Source organism: Podarcis liolepis, assembly GCF_965112155.1.
Source record: "Podarcis liolepis genome assembly, chromosome: 6".
NCBI classification, from domain to species: Eukaryota; Metazoa; Chordata; class Lepidosauria; order Squamata; family Lacertidae; genus Podarcis; species Podarcis liolepis.
Genome location: NC_139559.1, coordinates 89,320,953 through 89,342,102, shown reverse-complemented (window position 1 = coordinate 89,342,102; position 21,150 = coordinate 89,320,953). Strand labels below are relative to the sequence as shown.

The following is a 21,150-nucleotide window of genomic DNA, read 5'->3' as shown; positions in this document are numbered from 1 at the left end:
GCAACCACAACCAGCAGGAGCCTTTGTGTCCTCCCCCTTACCTTCTGTCAAGCTCTTGTCAGTCCCCTCTGCTCTCTAGACTTAGCCAAGCTTATTCACGAGTGGGATTCAAGGACAGAAACCCAGCAAGATCAACAATTTATTTGGGAAGGGACAACCCCCACCTCCTGAGTTTTCTAGGATTGTGTGTCATTTTCCTGCTGTCCTCTCCACCCTTCCACATCCTTCGGCTGAATTTCTTTTCTCCCCGCTTTTTTGTTTTTGTTTATTTCCTGCTTAGTGATAAAAGAGGCTGCCCACTTGAAGAAACATAACCTTTATGAGGAAGTGCACTTGCCTTGTGAAAGTGTTTCCAGTCTGAGTGATCTAAAGACCCCTTCGGGATCAGCGCAAGCCAGCCCAGCTAGGAAGCCTTCCGCCAGCTTGATAGAGACATTGGCTACTGACACTCAAAGTAATGAAGTGTTCACCCCAGAAAAATTGGCTCAGGATGGATGCCACGAGGCTAGGAACAAAAGTGAAGAGAATTCCAGTACTCTATCTAGCATTCCTACTGGAGGAAGGGAAGAGAGGGTGGATCCACAGCTTCTCACTGTGGTAGAAACAAGTTTGGGTGGAAGCACAGAAAGTGAAAATAAGGTACCCAAAGAAGAGGAAAAGCTTCCGGTTCTTGGAGGTGTGGATGAAATAAGAAGATTGCTAACTGTGACTATTGAACTGCCGCCAGATCCTCCGTCTGAGAAGAAGGAACAAGTTCATGAAACTGGGCTTCTAACGCCACAGGAATCTGCAGAAACGAAGGATAAGGAAGAGGAAAGGAACGTAGAGGAATGTCAAACAGATGAGATGCATGAACCTTCTGAAGAGCATTTTCCACCCAGCACAGAAGCTGCCAATACAAACACAACAGCTATTTCTCTTCCACCCAGTGAAGAAAGTGGTCATATAAATGTGGCACGAATTTCTCTTCCACCCAGTGAAGAAGGAGATTATATAAACGTGACAAGAATTTCTCTTCCATCCAGTGAAGAAGGAGATTATATAAACGTGACAAGAATTTCCCTTCCACCCAGTGAGGAAGGGGACTATATAAACGTGACAAGTGTCTCTGGGGAAGGACGCTACATTACTCACCCGGATCCTTCCAAGGTGTGTGAAGAACTAGGTCTTAGCCCAGGGGCAGAGTCTGAGACAAAGATCAGCGTATGGTACACGGATGTGAAGAGTGACAGCCCTGATCGCCAATCTCAAACAAAGCCAGATGCTGAAAGTGGAAAATCTGGCCAGAGGGAAGGAGACCTTTCCCCTCTTCCTCATGTCCCTATAGAAGAGAAGTCACAGGTAGAACAACATGCTGAAATTAGAAAGCATGACCAGGAAAGAGACGAGCTTCCTTCTCTTCAGTCAGTCCCAGTGGATGACCATTTCCAAACAGGGCATTATGTTGAAGATCCAGGATCTGGCTTGCCGGAAACAGAAGTCCCCTCTCTTCATTCTGTTCTGACCGAAGTGGATTCTCTCTCCTTCCCGAGCTGCTCTCCTGAAGCACAGGAGTCCATTTTGAATATTGCAAAGTTGGCAATAGCGTCAATAAATCTGCCAGTTTCTCCAGAAACCAAAGAGACTGAAGGTAGCGATGCGGAGGTGTCAGTGAAGTTAGACTCCAAAGGCTTCAGCTCTGCTCAGGAGGAAGGTTTGAAGGAAGCAAGTGTGCCTTTGCCAAGTGCAGAAGATGCAGTTGAAGGGGGGAAAGACAGAAGGGGAGATATTGGGGGCAACTGTCCTGAGCCACAGTCTGAGAAATGAAAAAGGTTATCTTGGCTATCTAAAGCCCATCCTTGCAGGTTTTATGATCAGAGTACCCTTAAAATTAGAAAAGAGAGGTCTATTCAAACTCTCAAATCCTATTTGAGAGCACTCGTACATATTGAATCTCCAGCACCTTGAGAATGCTGATAGTCTGAATCATCTTTCCTCTGCCACTTACTAATTCTTGTTCGTCGTTCGTTCCCACAACTTGGAAGCTGGCCTCCAAAGACTACTTGCTCTCACCAAAGGGGTGAAGACTTGAGTGACCTGTCAGCGACAGGACTCATTCAACATTTGAAATTGCTTTAAAACTGAGAATATATTCATTGAGGCCGATGACCCTCTCACGGGAATGAGACCTGTAGCCAAGGGTCAGTAGAACTTACAAGGACCTGATCAAATCAAGTAACCATTAAGGGAGAGTAAAAATCTGCATGAAACATGCTAAGAAGAAAACGCTGGGAAATCTCAAATGACGGGGTGAAACGATTTGCTTATGGGAGTCTTGCACAACATAGTTGTGCATGTAGTTTTGACCTTTGCTATAGCTGAATGATTGCATCTGTATTTAAAAGCTTTGGCAGATTTCCTACCCCACCACCCCATTTGGCAGATACTTTGACAGTGGAGTGGTCTGATTCCATTCCTCATAGTTGTGGTTGATATATTTAAAACTGCTAGAATAGTTGGGGCAGGTTTCTCTATCCTATTCTTCTGCACCTTTTGCAGAGCACTTTATACCTTCTTTCCAAAGAAAATGACAGATGTTTACAGCAACTTGTAACGCGTGTCTACAGCTAGGTGCTTTAGCCAGGGCCATTAAAAAAACCAAAAATAAACCAAAATAAAAAAATTCCTTCCAGTAGCACCTTAAAGACCAACTAAGTTAGTTCTTGGTATGAGCTTTCGTGTGCATGCACACTTCTTCAGATACACTCAGACCAACACGGCTACCTATCTGTAACCAAAAATAAACCAATTTCTGTCTCAACAATCTACGTTCTATACCAAGAAGAGCAGCATTATGAAAAATGCATATATTATGCAAAATAAGGAGATATGCATATTTGTTACATTACATAATTTATTCCGATCTTTTAGACATGGAAAATGTCAGATCCCCCCAATAAATGCCTTTGTTCTTATTGGTCACAATGCTGGAAGCCAGAAGCAGGCTTCTTTTTTAAATGAGCAATTGAGTAGAAAATGGCCTGCATATTTTTTCTTGTACCTCTATAAATAAAAGGTCTGGAGATTTACTATAAAAAAAAGAAAAAGTCAAGTTGAAAATCCAGGGAGGGTTCCTGGGATTTCCTAGAAGCAGGGGCAGCTTAAAATTGTCTCCGAGACTCTTAGTTTTGTGGTTAAATATGCCGGCTCAGCTGTTTAAAACCAAGGTAAAAATGTAGTCTTTCTGGATAACAAATAATACACCAGAACAAAGGTCCTAAATTAAGAGGTAACACCTATGAAGCTGATTTCAACCTTAGCATAGATTCAGAAACGTACATCGTTAACATATTTTTAGTGATTCTTTTTTGCCAAGTAAATATGCCCAAAATTGTGGGGGGTGTATGTTTTGCCTCAAGTGGCATGGGCAAAGGGATCTTGTGACATGCCTGGAGTGAATTAGGAGGGGCTGGCAAGGGCAGAGGATCAGAGTGGCACAGAAAACTTGTGTCAGATGTGTGGTACTCTCTTAGTCTTTGATACACCCAGTGAAAAGTTTGGCAATCACTACCATGATTCAAGAATAAAATAAAATAAAATAAAATAACAGGACCTGATGGAACTAGCACTGAATTGTCTGTTTTTTGACATAGGCAACACCAGTAGATTAATTCAAGGGGACATTAAAAAGTTACTTCAGTTGAAGAGCGGTAGACCCACGAGTGCAAAGAGTTGGCAACTTAAAAAATAACCCCAAGAACCATATTGCAAATGTGTCATAAGGCGGACTGGAGTTAATTTGTATATTTTAATGGCATTTAATTGATTTTGCATATCTTGAACATGGCAGAGATGAAAGCTATCATTGGTGAAAATATAAGTTAGTGTACGGTATATTTTATATTCACATCAGATATGAGAAATCTGAAAAGCCATTGTTTTGGAGAACCTTTATATCTGGATTTGAACATAATGAAAGTTGAGCATTTCAGTGAGGGTTTAAAACGATGGACGCCACATTTTATCATACACCACATTTTATCACTTTTATCCTGAGAACTAGAAACTTTTACAGTTGTCCTCTGAGAAGCAATTTCAGCCAGATTTCTTTTCAGGCAAGTGAGCATAGGATTGCAGCCTTAAATATTAGGAATCCTCGATCTCTTAGCGGACGTTTGTGAGCTGCCTAAATATGCCTGAATTGCATACACCTGTAATTTTGTTTCTGCTGTCACAAACATTTGTGCTTTACTATTCAAAAAGTGTTAACAAATGAAAGGATTTTTGGAGATATTTTATATCCATGGCTATATTATTCCATTTCGCCACATTTGCAGAGTGTCCTCTTCCAGAAAGTAAGGCCTGGGATTGTGGTTTTCTTTTTCTGTAAACAAGTCACAGTTCCAGGTTTGGGAATCACAATACAGTGGTGCCCCGCAAGACGAATGCCTCGCAAGATGGAAAACTCGCTAGACGAAAGAATTTTCTGTTTTGGAGGTGCTTCGCAAAATGAATCTCCTATGGGCTTGCTTCGCAAGATGACAATGTCTTGCGAGTTCCTGCGGGTTTTCCCCCCTCCCCCCTTTTCCCAAGCCGCTAAGCCGCTTAACAGCTGATCCGCTAAGCTGCTTATCAGCTGATCCGCTAAGCCGCTTATCAGCTGATCCCCTAAGTCGATTAACAGCTGATCCGCTAAGCTGCTTATCAGCTGATCCGCTAAGCCGCTTATCAGCTGATCCCCTAAGCCGCTTAACAGCTGATCCGCTAAGCCGCTAATCAGCTGATCCGCTAAGCCGCTTATCAGCTGATCCACTAAGCCCGCTAAACCGCTAATAGCGCTAATCCGTCAATGGGCTTGCTTCGCAAGACGAAAAAACCGCAAGACGAAGAGACTTGCGGAACGGATTCTTTTCGTCTTGCGAGGCGCCACTGTACTCCAAAGAACATGCCTTGTAGATTACAGTAGGGGAGGTGGAAATCAGGAGTGACCATGCAGTTATGCACCAGAATACTGCTTGTTCACAATAAACTTTGGTTTCTGGCTTACGATGATGTGTACAATACATGCTGTCATTCTGCTTTCCCTGTTCGGTTTCAGGAACTGGAGCTCTATAAAGCTTATTTTGTAATCAAATCCTAACTCTGTTTCTTTGGAAACGAGTCCCACTTGTTTTGGTTAGGCATGCTTCCTCCTTCTAATGAAGCAAATCTTGCACTGCAGCCTTAAAAAGGCAAATCCTTAATTCTTCTGTTTAATCTTTCTCATTGGAGGTTTGTTATTGGACTAACCAACTCGTATTTTAAGTTGTGTCCCCCCCCTCCCAGTTTTGCTAATTCAGAAGCTGACTTTCTAAGAAAAATTCAAACCAACAGCTAATATGTAATAGCTTCATGTGTAAAGAATTGTTTTCCCATGGGCAGGATGTCCCAGGTGTCAGGGTTTTTATGTAGGTTATTTCATTTGATTAACTCTTCTGAACAGATAAATTATGAAACACAGTGTAATGTTTTTAACCTTTCTCAAGTACTTAAGCCGAAATAAAACATTACTATCTCTTCCACTGCGTCTTTTCTTTAAAATGTGATTTGGTACGTATGAGGAATGTTAGATCTGTCACATAATTTCTTCATGCTGTCATGTACTTTTTAGAAAGGTCGTGCTCCAAAAGTCCTAATATTTTTGTGTGGAAATTACTGGTAAATAATGTCTGTCCTGAGTCATGGTCAAAATTGACAGTTTGAACAGTCCAGAGCAGTCTACAAATTGCTCACCCACAACCCCATTCCTGCCTTACTATGCTAGAAGGTGCTTCTCTCATATTCTGGTGTTCTCTATCATAAAATTTGCACCTAATAATTCATAATGACTACTCAATGCGATCGAGACATTCAAACTGTCGTTCCAGATACTAAAAATTGCGTATTTGAAGATCACTTTACTAACACAGCAGCTGGAATTGATCGATGTCGACTTCCAACCTCAATTTGCAAAACTACCATAGTTGTCATTGAGTAAATAATAAATGCAAGAGTTTTTAGTCATTCTAACTAATCTTAGTTGTGTAAAAGGGAAAAAAAGCATTTAAGAATGCAATTGGTTTTCATGAATGTGAGTAGAGCAGTAGTTTGCAACTGAATCCTGGATTGGTGCTCTGAGAGGGGCTGAAGAAGGAATGTTGCAGAACTGAGCATTTGCTGCAGCTTGATGCTGGATTTGCATGGTGTGGGGGGCAGATTTTTTTTGCAAACTGGCCTTGTTCGGAACCCTAGCCTGCAATACCAACAACAGACTACATCCCAAGGCTGCTGCAAACCACCCTCTCAAGTCACCCAAACTTTGTGATGTTTATTTTTTTATTTTTATACAATATTTATTAAAATTTTACAACAAACATAGGTTCAAAGAACTAAGAAAACTATACCAAAGATTACACGTAAACACAGATTACACAAAAAAAGAAAAAAATAACAAGAAAAACACCAAAAAGAGGACCTAAAAGAGAAAAAGGAAAATGCAAAATACAAAAAACAGCTGGCTGGAAAAGGGAAAAAAATTTAAAAAGAAAAAATCCATTTTTCAATATCTTTAGGCTCATTTACTTATTTCCTTGACCTCCTCACACCTCCCCTTTTTGTATTCCTGTTTACAAAATCCTTTCAGCAAATCCTTACCCTCTTTCATTTATCTTTGCTCTGTATCTTAACCTATTATAACTATATATTTCCATCCATATAACGATCTATATTTGCATATTCTTATTGACCTTATTACCAAAACCACTTATTTCCATTCCAACATCATTTTAACATTCATTAATTTTACAGTATTTCTTCAAATAGTCTTTAATTTTTTTCCAATCTTCTTCCACCAACTGCAAACTTTGTGATGTTTATACCCAAGCCTTGCAATATCATGAGAACAAAATAGTGCAGCGCTGAGAACTAGTATCAGAGACTATATATTAAATGTCTTTTTGGAGCTGGAAGATGGAATAGGGACTTGATCCATCCACTCCATGCATCGACCTGGTATTGCAGTACAGTGGACTCGGGTTGCAAACGTGATCCGTGCAGGATGTATGTTTGCAACCCGCAGCGGCACTTCTGCGCATGCACGGGTGGCAATTCGGCGCTTCTGCGCATGTGTGACCACCGAAACCCGGAAGTAACCCGTTCTGGTACTTCTGAGTTTCAGCGGTCCATAACCCGAAAAAGCGCAACCTGAAGCATCTGTAACCCGAGATTTGACTGTACCTCCAGTAACAGTGCACCTCCCTTCTGGGGAGAATATTGCTTGTTAAAAAAATAGATAAGAGAGGAAAAAAGAACTAGTATCAGGGGGCTATTAAATATAAAATATGAATGGCAGAAATGACTGGCAAAATCCGAGACCAGGGAGAAGAAATGGTGGAGGACGATTGGAAGAAATTTAAAGACTATCTGCAGAAATACTGTAAAATTAATGAATGTTAAAATGATGTTGGACTGAAAAGAAATGGTTTTGGTAATAAGAATAGGTAAATATAGATAGTTATACGGATGAAAATATATAGTTATAATAGGTTAAGACACAGAGTAAAGATGAATGAAAGAGGGTAAGGATTTGCTGAAAAGACTTTGAAAACGGGAATACAAAAGGGGAGGTGTGAGGAGGTCAAGGAAATAAGTAAATGAGCTTAAAGATACTGAAAAATGGATTTATTCTTTTTTAAAAATATTTTTTCCCTCTTCTTTTTTCTATTTCTTAGTTATCTGGTTTTTGTATTTTGTAACATTTTCTTTTTTCCCCTTTTTTTCGCCTTCTTTCTAGGTTGCTTTTTTGTTAACTTTCTCGCTAGCTTGTGTTTGTTAGTTTTTGTTTGTTTTCTATTTATGTGTAATTTTTTGCATAATCTCAATAAATATTTTATTAAATAAATAAATAGATATAAAATATGAATAATATCGATATCAAATAAGTCCCGAGTTAGAAAGAGCATGAATTTCCCCCCTCTCTGCTACTACTGTAGTTTCTGTGGGGGACCCAAGGGTCATCTAGTCCAGCCCCGTCTGCAATGCAGGAATCTCAACTAAATCATCCAGGGACCGTGACACATGGCCATCCAAACCCCTGCTTTAAAACCTCCAAGGGAGGAGAGTTCTGTGTGGACAGTTCAAATTGTAGAGCATGAGGCTCTTAGGGTCATGGGAGCCCCACGTTGGGCAGGGGATTCCTAGATGACCTGGATGAATCCCAAACTGGAATTAAGATTGCCGGAAGAAATATCAACAACCTCAGATATGCAGATGACACAACCTTGATGGCAGAAAGTGAGAAGGAATTAAAGAACCTTTTAATGAGGGTGAAAGAGGAGAGCGCAAAATATGGTCTGAAGCTCAACATCAAAAAAACCAAGATCATGGCCACTTGTCACATCACCTCCTGGCAAATAGAAGGGGAAGAAATGGAGGCAGTGAGAGATGTTACTTTCTTGGGCTCCATGATCACTGCAAATGGTGACAGCAGTCACGAAATTAAATACGCCTGCTTCTTGAGAGAAAAGCAATGACAAACCTAAAGGTAAAGGGACCCCTGACCATTAGGTCCAGTCATGACCGGCTCTGGGGTTGCGGCGCTCATCTCGCTTTAGTGGCCGAGGGAGCCGGTGTACAGCTTCCAGGTCATGTGGCCAGCATGACTAAGCCGCTTCTGGCAAACCAGAGCAGCACACGGAAATGCCATTTACCTTCCCGCCGGAGTGGTACCTATTTATCTACTTGTACTTTGACGTGCTTTTGAACTGCTAGTTTGGCAGGAGCAGGGACCGAGCAACGGGAGTTCACCCTGTTGTGGGGATTCGAACCGCCAGCCTTCTGATTGGCAAGTCCTAGGCTCTGTGGTTTAGACCACAGCACCACCTGTGTCCCATGACAAACCTAGACAGCATCTTAAAAAGCAGAGACGTCACCTTGCCGACAAAGGTCCTTATCGTTAAAGCCATGGTTTTCCCAGTAGTGATGTATGGAAGTGAGAGCTGGACCATCAAGAAGGCTGATCGCCGAAGAATTGATGCTTTTGAATTATGGTGCTGGAGGAGACTCTTGAGAGTCCCATGGACTACAAGAAGATCAAACCTCTCCATTCTGAAGGAAATCAGCCCTGAGTGCTCACTGGAAGGACAGATCCTGAAGCTGAGACTCCAATACTTTGGCCACCTCATGAGAAGAGAAGACTCCCTGGAAAATACCCTGATGTTGGGAAAGATGGAGGGCACAAGGAGAAGGGGACGACAGAGGACGAGATGGTGGGACAGTGTTCTTGAAGCTACCAGCATGAGTTTGACCAAACTGCGGGAGGCAGTGGAAGACAGGAGTGCCTGGTGTGCTCTGGTCCAGGGGGTCACGAAGAGTCGGACACGACTAAACAACAAAGGGTCCTTTCCAACTCTACAATTTTTTTTTAACAAAATATTTTTTTATTAGATTTTCCACAATGATAACACCAACCACAAAGCAAAATGATACACAAAAACAGAAAAAGAAAAAGAAGGGGGGAAAGGGAATAATAAACAGATAAACAATAACAACAAACTTAATTCTTCACAAATCCAACCTTTTAAACATCTTGGTTGACTTCCTCAAATCCCTCCCTTCTGAATTTCCTTGTAATTAAAATTAACAGTTTTCAAATATCATTATTAAACTAAAACAATTTCCAATTATAGTCCATCTTATTCACTTTTTTTAACATTCTCAATCCCATTTATTTAATTATAGCCAACTCTACAATTCTTTCCTTCTATTGATTTCCGCTCCGAGGGAAACTCTGCAAACGCTCCTCGCAAGTCCCACTCAGAACAATAAGGATGGGCTACTCTTCCCTTTTTTTAAATCTCCGTACGTGACATGTCACGTCCAAGCCCGGGGGCGGAGCCTGAAAAGAGGCGCCTGCGTCCGTCGCTCGCGCAGCGCGCGACGGGGCCACGTCTATGCATCCGGGAGCGCGTTGGCTCCTCCGCCACGTGACGCCAGCCCTCCCTCCCCACTGGCTGGCGAGCGGCGCGAGGGTCACGTGGCCGGAAAGGAAAACCCGGAAGCGGGCTAGAGGCCGGATCTCGGTTTCCTTGGCTACGACGGAGAAGGGCGGGAGGGGGGAGGAAAAAAAAAGGGCCGGTTCCTTCTTATGTCGCGGCTGCGGCAGCAGTAGCAGCAGCAGCACCAGCGCTGAGGGGATGGCACAGAGCCGGGCCTAGCGAGGCAGCTGCCGCCATGAGCGGAGTAGCGGTTGGCGGCCAGGGAAGGAGCGACGGCGGAAGAGGAGGCGGCGGCGGCGACTCTGCAGGCCGCTGGGCTGGCTGGAAACTGCTGGCCTTGGGCCTCCTCTCCGCGTCCTCGGTGCTGGCGGCAGCCCCGGCCGCGCAGGCCATGGGCAGGGAGGAGAAGCGGCGCCTCGGGTAAGAGCGGCGGCGGCGGGAGGGAGCGGGGGGCCCGCCTTGTTCCGCCCCCGGGCAGGTCGCCCTGTCAGGGAAGAAGTGGCGCTGCTTTCTTCGCCTGTCACCCAAGCCTTCCTGCCGAGGTGGGGAGGCGAGGCCCGAGCCCCGCTTCTCCTTATGGTTCTTTCAGCGGCTATTAGGGTTGGGAAGGGACCCCCAGGGTCATCTAGCCCAACCCCACAGCAACGCAGGACTCTGAGGTTCCTGGCAGGCGGCCATCCAACCCTTAAAAACCTCCGAGGAAGGAGAGAACCTGCCTCAGGCGGGGGGCCCACCTGGCTGCCGGCCTTGTTCCGCCCCCGGGCAGGTCGCCCTGTCAGGGAAGAAGTGTCGGCGCTTTCTTCGCCTGTCACCCAAGATTTCCTGCCGAGGTGGGGAGGAGAGGCGAGGCCCGAGCCCGGCTTCTCCTCATGGTTCTTTCAGCTGCTGTTAGGGTTGGGAAGGGACCCCTAGGGTCATCTAGCCCAACCCCCCTGCAAGGCAGGAATCTTAACTCAAGTTGTTCCTGGCAGGTGGCCATCCAACCCTTAAAAACCTCCGAGGAAGGAGGGAACCTGCGTCAAGCGAGTCTCCGTGTTCATGGGTCTCGTAGTCCGTGAAAAGGAGGGGGGGGGACACGTCAGGCGAACCTGACATGGTTTGCTTTCATTCCTAGAATCATAGTTGGGAAGGAAGGGGTCCCAAGGGTCATCTAGCCCAACCCCCTGGGCTTTCGCCCAGCATGGGACTTGAACCCACAACCCTCGTCTCCACGCTTTACTGAGGAATAATAATAATAAGTGTGTCACTAAGAAAGAGCAGGCTGCAAGATAAAGCAAGGTGTGTTGAGAAGAGGGCCAAGGAAGTGTTGTAAATAAAGTCCCCTCATCTTGGTAGCCTGTAAACGTGTTTTATTAGTCTTTGGTCACTTCTCTTCCTCCTCTCAGCCTCTCTTTTCTCCTCCCTGCCTGGTCGCCTTGAGGGAGTTCCTGTTTGTTATAGGTGACTAGGCCAGTAAGTATTCAGAAGTCTGAGATAATAGGGTTTCTCTCAAGTCAAGAGTAGCAAGTCTATGTGTCTTGGTCTCCACCAAAACCACCCATTTTATAAATAAAGGTTATTCTCCAGGTACAACTCAGAGTTGGGTGGTGATGCAAGTAAGCTTTCCTCTTATGACTTTTCTATTTCATTATGCAAAATTCTCCAGAGGTGAACAGTCTACTCAGACTATAAGTACTTTGTGACTCTCCTGCTACTTGGTTTTGCTTGGTTTTATTTGGAGGAGTGAGCACTTCCTCATTTGTCTATATATCTCCATAGGCATATACTGTACAAGAGTTGAGGCTTAGCTTACAGTAGACAGCTACACATGCTTGAGCTGAAAGTTCGTGAAAAGTAAGTTAGCATTTCCAAGGGGAGTGAAGGTCTAATCTTGAGTGAAGTATCTGTTGTTAGCTATTTGAGGCTCATCCTGGTGGGTTACTGTGGGAAATAGGAGTATATGGACCTTTGGTCTGATTTAGCAAATCATGAACCCCATGAACTGGGGTTTTCCTGTTTCGTAGCCTGGTCTGCTAGAGCAGTACAGCTGGCTAAGCAGCCAAGTTGGCAGCTGGTATGAAAAATGTCACCCAGCTGATAGAGATAAAAAGCATTTCTTGCTCCTGTAAAATGCAATTCTGTGTATATTTACTTGGAAGTAAACCTCATGTTTCAGTGAAACTTGCTCTGAAGTAAGTACATAAGATAGCAGCCTAAATCTTACACCAATTTGGGAGTGCATCTCATTGATTTCATGGGACTTCCTTCTGAGTAAACATGCATATGATCAGGGTATAAAAGGTAAAGGTACCCTTGTCCGTACGGGCCAGTCTTGACAGACTCTAGGGTTGTGCGCTCATCTCACTCTAGAGGCCGGGAGCCGGCGCTGTTCGCAGACACTTCCGTGTCACGTGGCCAGCGTGACGAAGCTGCTCTGGCGAACCGGCACCAGAGCAGCACACGGAAACACAGTTTACCTTCCCGCTATAAATAGATACCTATTTATCTACTTGCACTTAAGGGTGCTTTCGAACTGCTAGGTGGGCAGGAGCTGGGACCGAAAGACGGGAGCTCACCCTGCTGCGGGGATTCGAACCGCCGACCATGCGATCGGCAAGTCCTAGGCACTGAGGTTTTACCCAAAGCGCCACCCGCGTCCCTTGATCAGGGTATAGAATTGGTTAAAATGATGCTTGGATAAATACACAGCAGCGGTGCCCTATTGAAGTAATGAATTGTCCATAAATTGAGCAATGATTGCTGACAAGGTGAACTATTAAAATAAAGGAATAAAAGCTCATATATGAAATTTCTTGCTCCAAATTGTTTTTATATTTTATTTGGTGTTTATATATTTTAATTTATTGTTCAAGGTGAGGAAGGGGGCAAGACAGATACTTAAGAAAGGGCATGTGATGCTGCACGTGATCATGTCAGGATTGCGAAGGGACACAAAGAGCAGAGCTACGAATGTTTTCTGTTTCCTGCATTTTCTTTAAAACATGCTGTGAAAGCAAAGGAGGTAAAGGTGGAAGCACTGACAATAACCTGTGGGATTTTTCTGAGACTGTCAGTGTGAAATATGCCATCCATCACACTTCCTACCTTGGACAAGTTAAGCAAATATTCAGTGTTGGTTCATTATTTGTGGCTACTGTTCGCAACAGACTTTCCCAACATGTGCCTTTCTGAAAAATAGCTAGGGCAAAATGGTTTTGCTTCTAGTATTTCTTCTTAGGTACAGGGCATAGGAAGATGAAATGGATTAAGATGACACGCCTATTGAAATTCTTGTGATGGTCATCAATGGGAAATAAAAGCCATGTGAATAAGCTGGGCTGGATCTAGATACGTCAAAGAAGTGAGCCAGTTAAATGCTTTGTAAGCCCATACAGTGGTACATCGGATTAAGTACTTAATTCGTTTTGGAGGTCCGTACTTAACCTGAAACTGTTCTTAACCTGAAGCACTACTTTAGCTAATGGGGCCTCCTGCTGCTGCCGCGCCGCCGGAGCACGATTTCTGTTCTCATCCTGAAGCAAAGTTCTTAACCTGAAGCACTATTTCTGGGTTAGCGGAGTGTGTAACCTGAAGCGTATGTAACCCGAGGTACCACTGTACAGGGAAATCTGGTAGGGAAAGACAGGACTCCACAGCGCCATCTGGTGTCACAGTGTTATATCGCATATACAACGCATATAAAATGCTTTTTCTTTACCAATCTAGCTGAGTCCCTGGAGGGCCCAAGAAGCTATGCTAATCAGTCCAAGTGGGGCTGCACCATCCCATTTTCAGACTTACCATTTCACTTATGCCTTCTTTAGTAATTAGAGGAAATAAGGATCTTTTCCTACATTTTGCAAGCCGTATTTTCAGTTCTGCCAACCGTCCCCAACCTAGTTCCCTTTAGAAGTTTAGATATTCTGAACCACAACTGCTATCATCCCTATCATTTGCTTTGCTGGGTTTTAACTGAATATACTTTGTCTTTTACAATACCTTGCAGCTTTAGGTAGTATTGTTTTCCTTTATATCCCGAACTGACAAATCATGACTGATAAGAGTCTAAGTATCTTGTTTACTACATGTTGACAGTCTTTTAAATGCTCTTGGTGCAGTGGTCGCTCCATCATCCTCCCTACGGAGGTCTATAGGAGCAACAGTTCAGGAGGCAGAAAGCGACAGGCAGTGCCACAAACCTGGTATGGTTGAAAGTAAGAAAGGCAGGCAAATGAGGGTGGACTGAGGTTGGTGCAACAGTGCTCTGCTTGACCTAAATGTGATGAATTGTTTCTGTTTAAACCTCATGGTCAGAGAAGGTTTTACTTCACCAGCTAAATCATTTTCGCTTTTGTCTCTTCTGCAGGAATCAAGTAGTGGAAATGTTTGATCATGCCTATAGTAATTACATGGTGAGTAAAATGATTATATGTACTTTTAAATAATTGCTTCCTTCTACCTTGACTCAGTGTATCGCATATCACGTTAAGCCATAGCTTAAAACAAACTATCATATCTGTGGTTGAGCAGCGTTCTGGTCCATGGTGCTCCAAAGTTCCCACTGTGCTCCTACTGCCACTGTGACACCGACAAATAATCCAGAGTCAAAACCCATCCTTGTGGCATGTTTGAAGAGAACCACAATTTGCTCTTCCCTCACTGCTTGTGGTTTGTTCTGGGGAAATAAAGTACAAGCCTAGGTTCAGATGACACAACAAGTCAGACTTGCAGCCACATATTATTTGTTCATATTGAAGCATAGTTTGTTTTACACTATGGTTTAATGTGACGTATGAACCAGGCCATTCTGTGCGAGATACATAAGGTACAAACATATGGTCAATAGGTGATGAATTTCATTATTTTATTTTTTTAGGATTATAATCTTGTGTTCTAATCCTATATGGAAACAAGTTCAGCTGCTGTTAAGTGACACTCCTAGACTGCAACCAGGATATGGTTGTGGTTCTGCATAGTCTTAATAGGATTTACTTCTGAGTTTGGGCTGCAATGTTGCAGCTATAAGTACTTATGCGCCTGATTTAGTTGTTACACTAAACCATGGTTGAGAGAGCATAGTTGTGGTTTGATGTAATGTTTGTATTGACAGACTAGCTAACAGACTAAAATTGGAAACATGGTTTAAGATGGATCAGCATGTCCTTACAGTTTGGCATGATATCTGAATTAAATTGTAGTAGTGACTGTTGCTCCACAGCTGGAAGGAAAATGAACGCAGAGAAACTGCTTTAAACCTTAGTTTGTAAATATTAGGAAGTTCAAGTGATGGACTATGGTTTGCATTAACCATGATTTAGTGTGCTATCAAAATTCAGCCATAGAATACAACAAATCTGTGAATTTGTGATAGTGTGATTACTGCAGGGTTTTTGTATTTGCTTTCTGACGCCACTTGGATCATAGATTGTAGAATCATCTTGTTGGAAGTGTCCATGAGGATCATCTAGTCTGGCAGTGCAGAAATCCTTTGCCCAATGTGGGTCTTGAACCCACAGCCCTGAGATTAAGAGTCATGCTCTACCAACTGAGCTATCTCTATGGGCAAATTGCACCTGCTTAAATAGCTGTCTCTTGAGAGTTACTTGTACACACCTAAGTCTCACGTCTATTAACTGTTCTACAGTTAATAGATGTGAGAATTGACTAACCTACATAAAACTTATAAAGAATGCCAATAGCAGTTTTTTAAAAACCCAGCAGAGTACTTAACATATTAGGAATGCTATTTTTTCCCCCTCAAGATGCTTGTGATGTAGATGATCCTCATTTTACAGGTGAGAACTATGGCAAAGGGAAAACACCTGTTTGCCTAGCTAGCAAGGGCAGTTTGATAAGTTATGTTCTGATAAGGTATCCTTATGTTCTGATAACATTTTTACCTTATGTTCTGATAACAAATAGCATGGCGCAGGCACCTGGGACTGCAAGCTCTGTGATCTAGCAAGCTCCTGATGAAATCTCACTCATCCCACAAATTCTCCACATGCTAGAACAAGCCACTATTCTTTTTATTACGCCTCTGTTCAGTGAGGGCAATAGTAATCTTCTTACAGGGGTATGGTAAACATTGACCCAGTGTATGAAAAGCACTTGGAGCATGTAGTTAGTTCAAGTGGGCCTCTGCAACAACAAAATGTTGCAGTGATAATTGCTACTGTTCAGGTTTTCAGCCACACCATGTCTGCTGAGCATAGAATGCACACACCGGTGTCCCATCCCAGCTACTTTAAAATCATGGCTCTGTCCTTTTATTTATGTGGATAATTTTCGCTTCTGTTTTTGGGGACACATAAAAATAATTCCTCTGTATAAACCAGAAAGACGCCTCTCTAGACATTTAGATGGTGTTTAGGCTTCATTTTCCAGTCCTTCCTTTCCACTACCCCCTCCAAAAAAAAACAACCAACCCTCTGGTTGTCCAGTTTATGCTCTCAACAATCCATTTTATGTGGGTGCTGGTTTTACTAACCATGTTTTTTACTAAATATTTTTGCAAACCTCAGAGTTTCCCTAAATCTGCTGATACCATCTCCTTGTACATAGTTCACTCCAGTTTGGCAATAAGCAACAGTGGTCAAAGTACTGAATCTGAATTAGAGTGTGGGATTATTGTGAAGAAGGAACAATGGAATTCAAATTTACACTGCTTGATGTGAAATACAAGTGCATATAGCAGCTTATTAATTGTTTGTGGTTGTTGTGTTTTGGCTTTATGCTGTCTTGCTTACATGTGCATACTTGCTTACGTGTGCATACTTGTAGACACAGTGCATAGACACATGTACAGTTTACATAAATGATGCTCTGTTGTTATGTGTTTAGGAATAAAATGCAGTCTTTGAGACAGTGGTGTGGATTTGAACCCTAATTATTAAACAATTCTATGGCCTTTTAAACTGTGTGTTGGAAGCTTGTTGTTTTTATTTGTTACTATGTTATGGATTTTTGAGTTTTTTTATATTGTAAACCACTTTGTGATCCTCTAATGAAGGGTAGTGTAGAAACACAACAAACAAACAAAGTTGGTTGTGCATAAGGTGTTAGGAAATGTCCTTCAGTAGACTTTAAAACTGAACCTCTCTTGTGGAAGGGAAACACCATAGTGAGCTGGGATTGTACTTTTTGCAGGGAAACAGTGGCTTTCTGTTCTACATTTGTAGCATGAAATGTTTGGGTTATGTGAAAGCATGACTTGGCATATCCTGGAAGCTTTAAAGTCAAAAGGATATGTATTTGCCACGTATACTAGGGCATTAGATAAACGAATTGTGTTTCTTGTGTTTGCGAACCTGGCAAGCGAGATTATGGTTTTGTACTTTATCAGATGGTTTGATAGTGACAAGTTCTGCAGGCTGCCATAAAGTGCTGATTTTTACTGCTGCTTTAATTTTGTTTTGTTTTGAAGGTATATCTGCTACATTGCAAAATATAACTGATGTTCCCATTATTAAACACAGTATATAACAGGAAGCTTTCTGCCTGTAGTTAACAGTGCAATTCCATACGTGTCTAGTTGAATATATGTTTCACTGAGTTCTATGGGGTTAGGATTGCAGCCTAAAAATAGCTGTTTTACATTGGGGGTTTTATAAAGAATTGCACAGGGCTTGTAACCTTGCATCAATGTTGAATTTTCCACACTTCTATGGGGTGATGCTAAGGAGGTGCAAATGCTCCTATTTGCTTCCAAAGAAATATGAAATGAGATACGAACTTGGAGATCTCATCCATCAGTATCTGTATTATTTGGAGAACTTCATTGTTAATACAGTGGCCACAGCTTGGGTAACTTATGTTTTGTATTCACTACACGTATACTTGCATATGTTTATATGTGTATGTTTCAGTAATCATGTCCATTTTGTTGTTCCCTAACCACCAATGTACCCCAAATTTCAGCATACTCTTTGCGCTTTTTTGCATTAAACAGGAACATGCCTACCCAGCCGACGAGCTCATGCCTTTAACTTGCCGTGGAAGAGTTCGTGGTCAAGAACCAAGTCGTGGAGATGTGGATGATGCCTTGGGAAAGTTAGTACTTCAAAATAATTCTAGTTATGTGAAACAGCAAAAATCTGGTTTCAGGTTCGGTGCTGTAGAAACACAGCCCCACGTGCCTTATAAAGAAACACACGGGCAGATGCATTCATTTCCACAGTCTTTGGATATAATAATGTGGAAATAACCCCTGGACCCAGGCACTTTATGGAATCTTCATTGGGAAGTGGGCCCTGCCCAATCAGTCCTTTTTTGCCACAAAAGAATGCATAAGCAGAATCTATTTGGGAAGGCTTTTGTTCATACCAGCTCTTGCTTAAACTAAGGGTTTTATGGAAGGTAGAGCAAAGCTCTACTCCCATGCCAAACAGCTTGCGAAGTTTGTATTGCGGAGCCATAAGCCAATGCCACTCCCTCCTTCCATCTAGCTATATTGCTTCATGGCTGGAATAAGTTGGAGTTGGTTACTTCCTTTATGGTCTAAACCACTGAGCCTCTTGGGCTTGCCATTCAGAAGGTCGGCGGTTCGAATCCCCGCGACGGAGTGAGCTCCCGTTGCTCTGTCCCAGCTCCTGCCAACCTAGCAGTTTGAAAGCACGCCAGTGCAAGTAGATCAGAAGGTATTGCTGCAGTGGGAAGTTAAATGGCGTTTCTGTACGCTCTGGTTTCCGTCGTTGTGTTTCCGTTGCGCCATAAGTGGTGTAGTCATGCTGGCCACATGACCCGGAAACCTGTCTGTGGACAAACGCCAGCTCCCTCGGCATGAAAGCGAGATGAATGCTGCAATCCCATAGTCGCCTTTGACTGGACCTAACTATCCAGGGGTCCTTTACCTTTTTACTTCCTTCCTTTGTAGTACAGTCATAGCTCGGGTTGAAGTAGCTTCGGGGTAAGTATTTCCGGGTTGTGCGCTGCTACGACCCAGAAGTAACGGAGCGCATTACTTCCGGGTTTTGTCACTCATGCATGCGCAGACGGTCAAAATGACGTCACGCGCATGCGCAGAAGTGGCGAATCGCGACCTGCACACACGGGTTGCGTTCACTTCTGGATGCGAATGGGGCTCTGGAACAGATCCCATTCTCATCCAGAGGTACCACTGTACTTATTTGGATAAAATTCCATACATCAAATACATGGTAAACATATTTTTGGCCTAAAAAGTGGATACTGAAAATCGTGGAGTTCTGACATCTGTGGGAGCATTTGTCTGGAAGTGGGCAGGTACCAATGTGTAATGGCCTTGAGGCTACACAGAAAATACAAGAATTGCAGACAGCATCTTGTTTTACTAGGTGTGAGGACTGTGAAGAGAACGCTAGTTTTGTTCCCCCTGCGCACTGAAAACATGCACAATGAAGTTCTGGCTCCTTAGGACCGGAACTTCTCCATTCAAACTGATGTCTTCTTTGTTAGTAATAACATGTCATACTGTTTTTTGGATGTTTTGCTGTCGCTACAGATGAAGTGTACTGGGTTCTAATGTGTTCTTGTGCTTGCTTCTCCCCCCACTCAGGTTTTCACTGACACTGATTGATACTTTGGACACTCTTGTGGTAAGTTGGGTCTGAATGTTATACTTGCACTTCCATTTTTTGGAAGTAAATTCTTTGGTGGGTGTGTAACCTATGGTTTAAGTCTACTTTAATCAGATGGCTTTAGAGACCTTTATTGTTATGAAGAAAAACGGTTTCCGCATTGTATTGCAAATAAAAAGTGGTTCCCTGATAGTCTCAGACTTAGGACCAGCCTTGGAGAATACAAGAGTATTTCTTAATACTGTGAGACCCGACCAGCCTGCTTGCTCTATATCGCATTCTCCTCTTCCATACCAGGAACTCTTTTGAACTTATCCCTCTCCTGTCAACTTGTACTTGATCTCTTCCTGCTTGCATCACCTCCTTGCTTCTTTTGCACATTCTATTTCTTTTTGCCCTCACAGACTTGGATGACTCAGGAGGAACTGTGAGTGCTTTTGAAATAAGTGTGGTTAGTTTCCCTTCTCCCTACACCCACCTTGCAATTCAGCCCACACTTAATTGCGACATTACAAAACTTCTGAAAGTGGGTTTAGCAGTGAGTGGCATGGTAAATATGAGTGGAGCTGCCAGCTCAGTATGTGGAATGTATCGGATGATGAATTGATCATGTGCCTAACATCCACATTCCTGATATGTTTATTTAGCCACATAAGTTGACCTCTGGAGGTAAGGTTCAGTTTCCCACGAGTACAGTTTCCCCAGATCCAAGCGATCTTACAGTCTTGTGTAATATACTGGAAGTTTGAAACCTGCCAAAACGTCAGTTGTCCGGTTTTGGAGGATATCTGTAATTACCTTCTCATTAATAAGTTTCACAGCAGGGAGGGTCAAATTGTTTACAGCTAATTTTTGTTTTGCAGGTGTTAAATAAAACCAAAGAGTTTGAAGAGGCTGTCAAAAAAGTGATCAGAGATGTTAATTTAGACAACGACATTGTAGTATCAGTGTTTGAAACTAACATAAGAGTCCTTGGGTAAGTTTGATGCCAGAGGAAAATAAACCACATTTCAGTTTGTCGAGTTCTGGTACTTTCTGTGCTGCTTTTTAGTTGGAGGTGAATATGCCTGTTCCATAAGTGTTTAAGAATAATAAAAGTGGTGCACCTGTTACCTTTAGAAACATGCAGCAAAAGTTTTAGTTCTAGCTTTTCCTGCATTCATCTCCACTTAGCTGCAACCTTGCATGCTCAAATCCTTAGACGTGTCCTTTGGTGAAAGTTTGATAGCTGAAATAATATATACCGTGGGCATTTCCCCATACTTGTGGGAAATGTTTGCATAAGGACTAGATAAATTAAAGACCAAAAAGCTGAGATGGCCTAAGATTTGGATGGCTTTAAAGTGGGATTAGACAGATTCACGTGGGATAAAACTAGCAATGGATAAATGTTGCCTCTATGTCCAGAAGCAACAGCCCTCTGAATGCAAGTTGCTCGAGCACGACAGTGAGAGAGAGCTTTTGCCCTTCTGTCCTGCTTTCTTACAGACGCCTTCTTGGTTACTGTAGGAAACCAGATCCTGGACTAATCTAGGCTTTTAGTCTAACCTGGCAGAGCTCTTCTTAAGTTCTCAGGAAGCTACATTCTGTACTGCATATTTTGCAGGATTTCTACATTCCAG

At 42.8% G+C, this 21,150-nt stretch overlaps 2 protein-coding genes across 4 annotated transcripts in view; both read left to right on the top strand.

The window, feature by feature from the left end:
- NIBAN1 (niban apoptosis regulator 1) overlaps positions 1-2,644 on the top strand; it is a 97,776-nt gene extending 95,132 nt beyond the window's left edge. For both annotated transcript variants that reach the window (XM_083506744.1, XM_083506743.1), the window contains exon 13: positions 281-2,644. In XM_083506744.1, coding sequence (XP_083362870.1) covers positions 281-1,806 — 1,526 coding nt within the window. In that variant the 3' untranslated portion in view covers positions 1,807-2,644. The remainder of the gene's footprint in view (positions 1-280) is intronic.
- A 7,390-nt stretch (positions 2,645-10,034) lies between these two features.
- The window catches only part of EDEM3 (ER degradation enhancing alpha-mannosidase like protein 3), a 38,136-nt gene continuing 27,020 nt past the window's right edge, over positions 10,035-21,150 (top strand). Inside the window, exons 1-5 of one of the 2 annotated variants that reach the window (XM_083506750.1) lie at positions 10,035-10,412; positions 14,338-14,383; positions 17,923-18,023; positions 19,507-19,546; positions 20,392-20,504. In XM_083506750.1, the coding sequence (XP_083362876.1) occupies positions 10,228-10,412; positions 14,338-14,383; positions 17,923-18,023; positions 19,507-19,546; positions 20,392-20,504 (485 nt within the window). In that variant the 5' untranslated portion in view covers positions 10,035-10,227. The remainder of the gene's footprint in view (positions 10,413-14,337; positions 14,384-17,922; positions 18,024-19,506; positions 19,547-20,391; positions 20,505-21,150) is intronic. The other variant, XM_083506749.1, reaches the window with a different exon arrangement.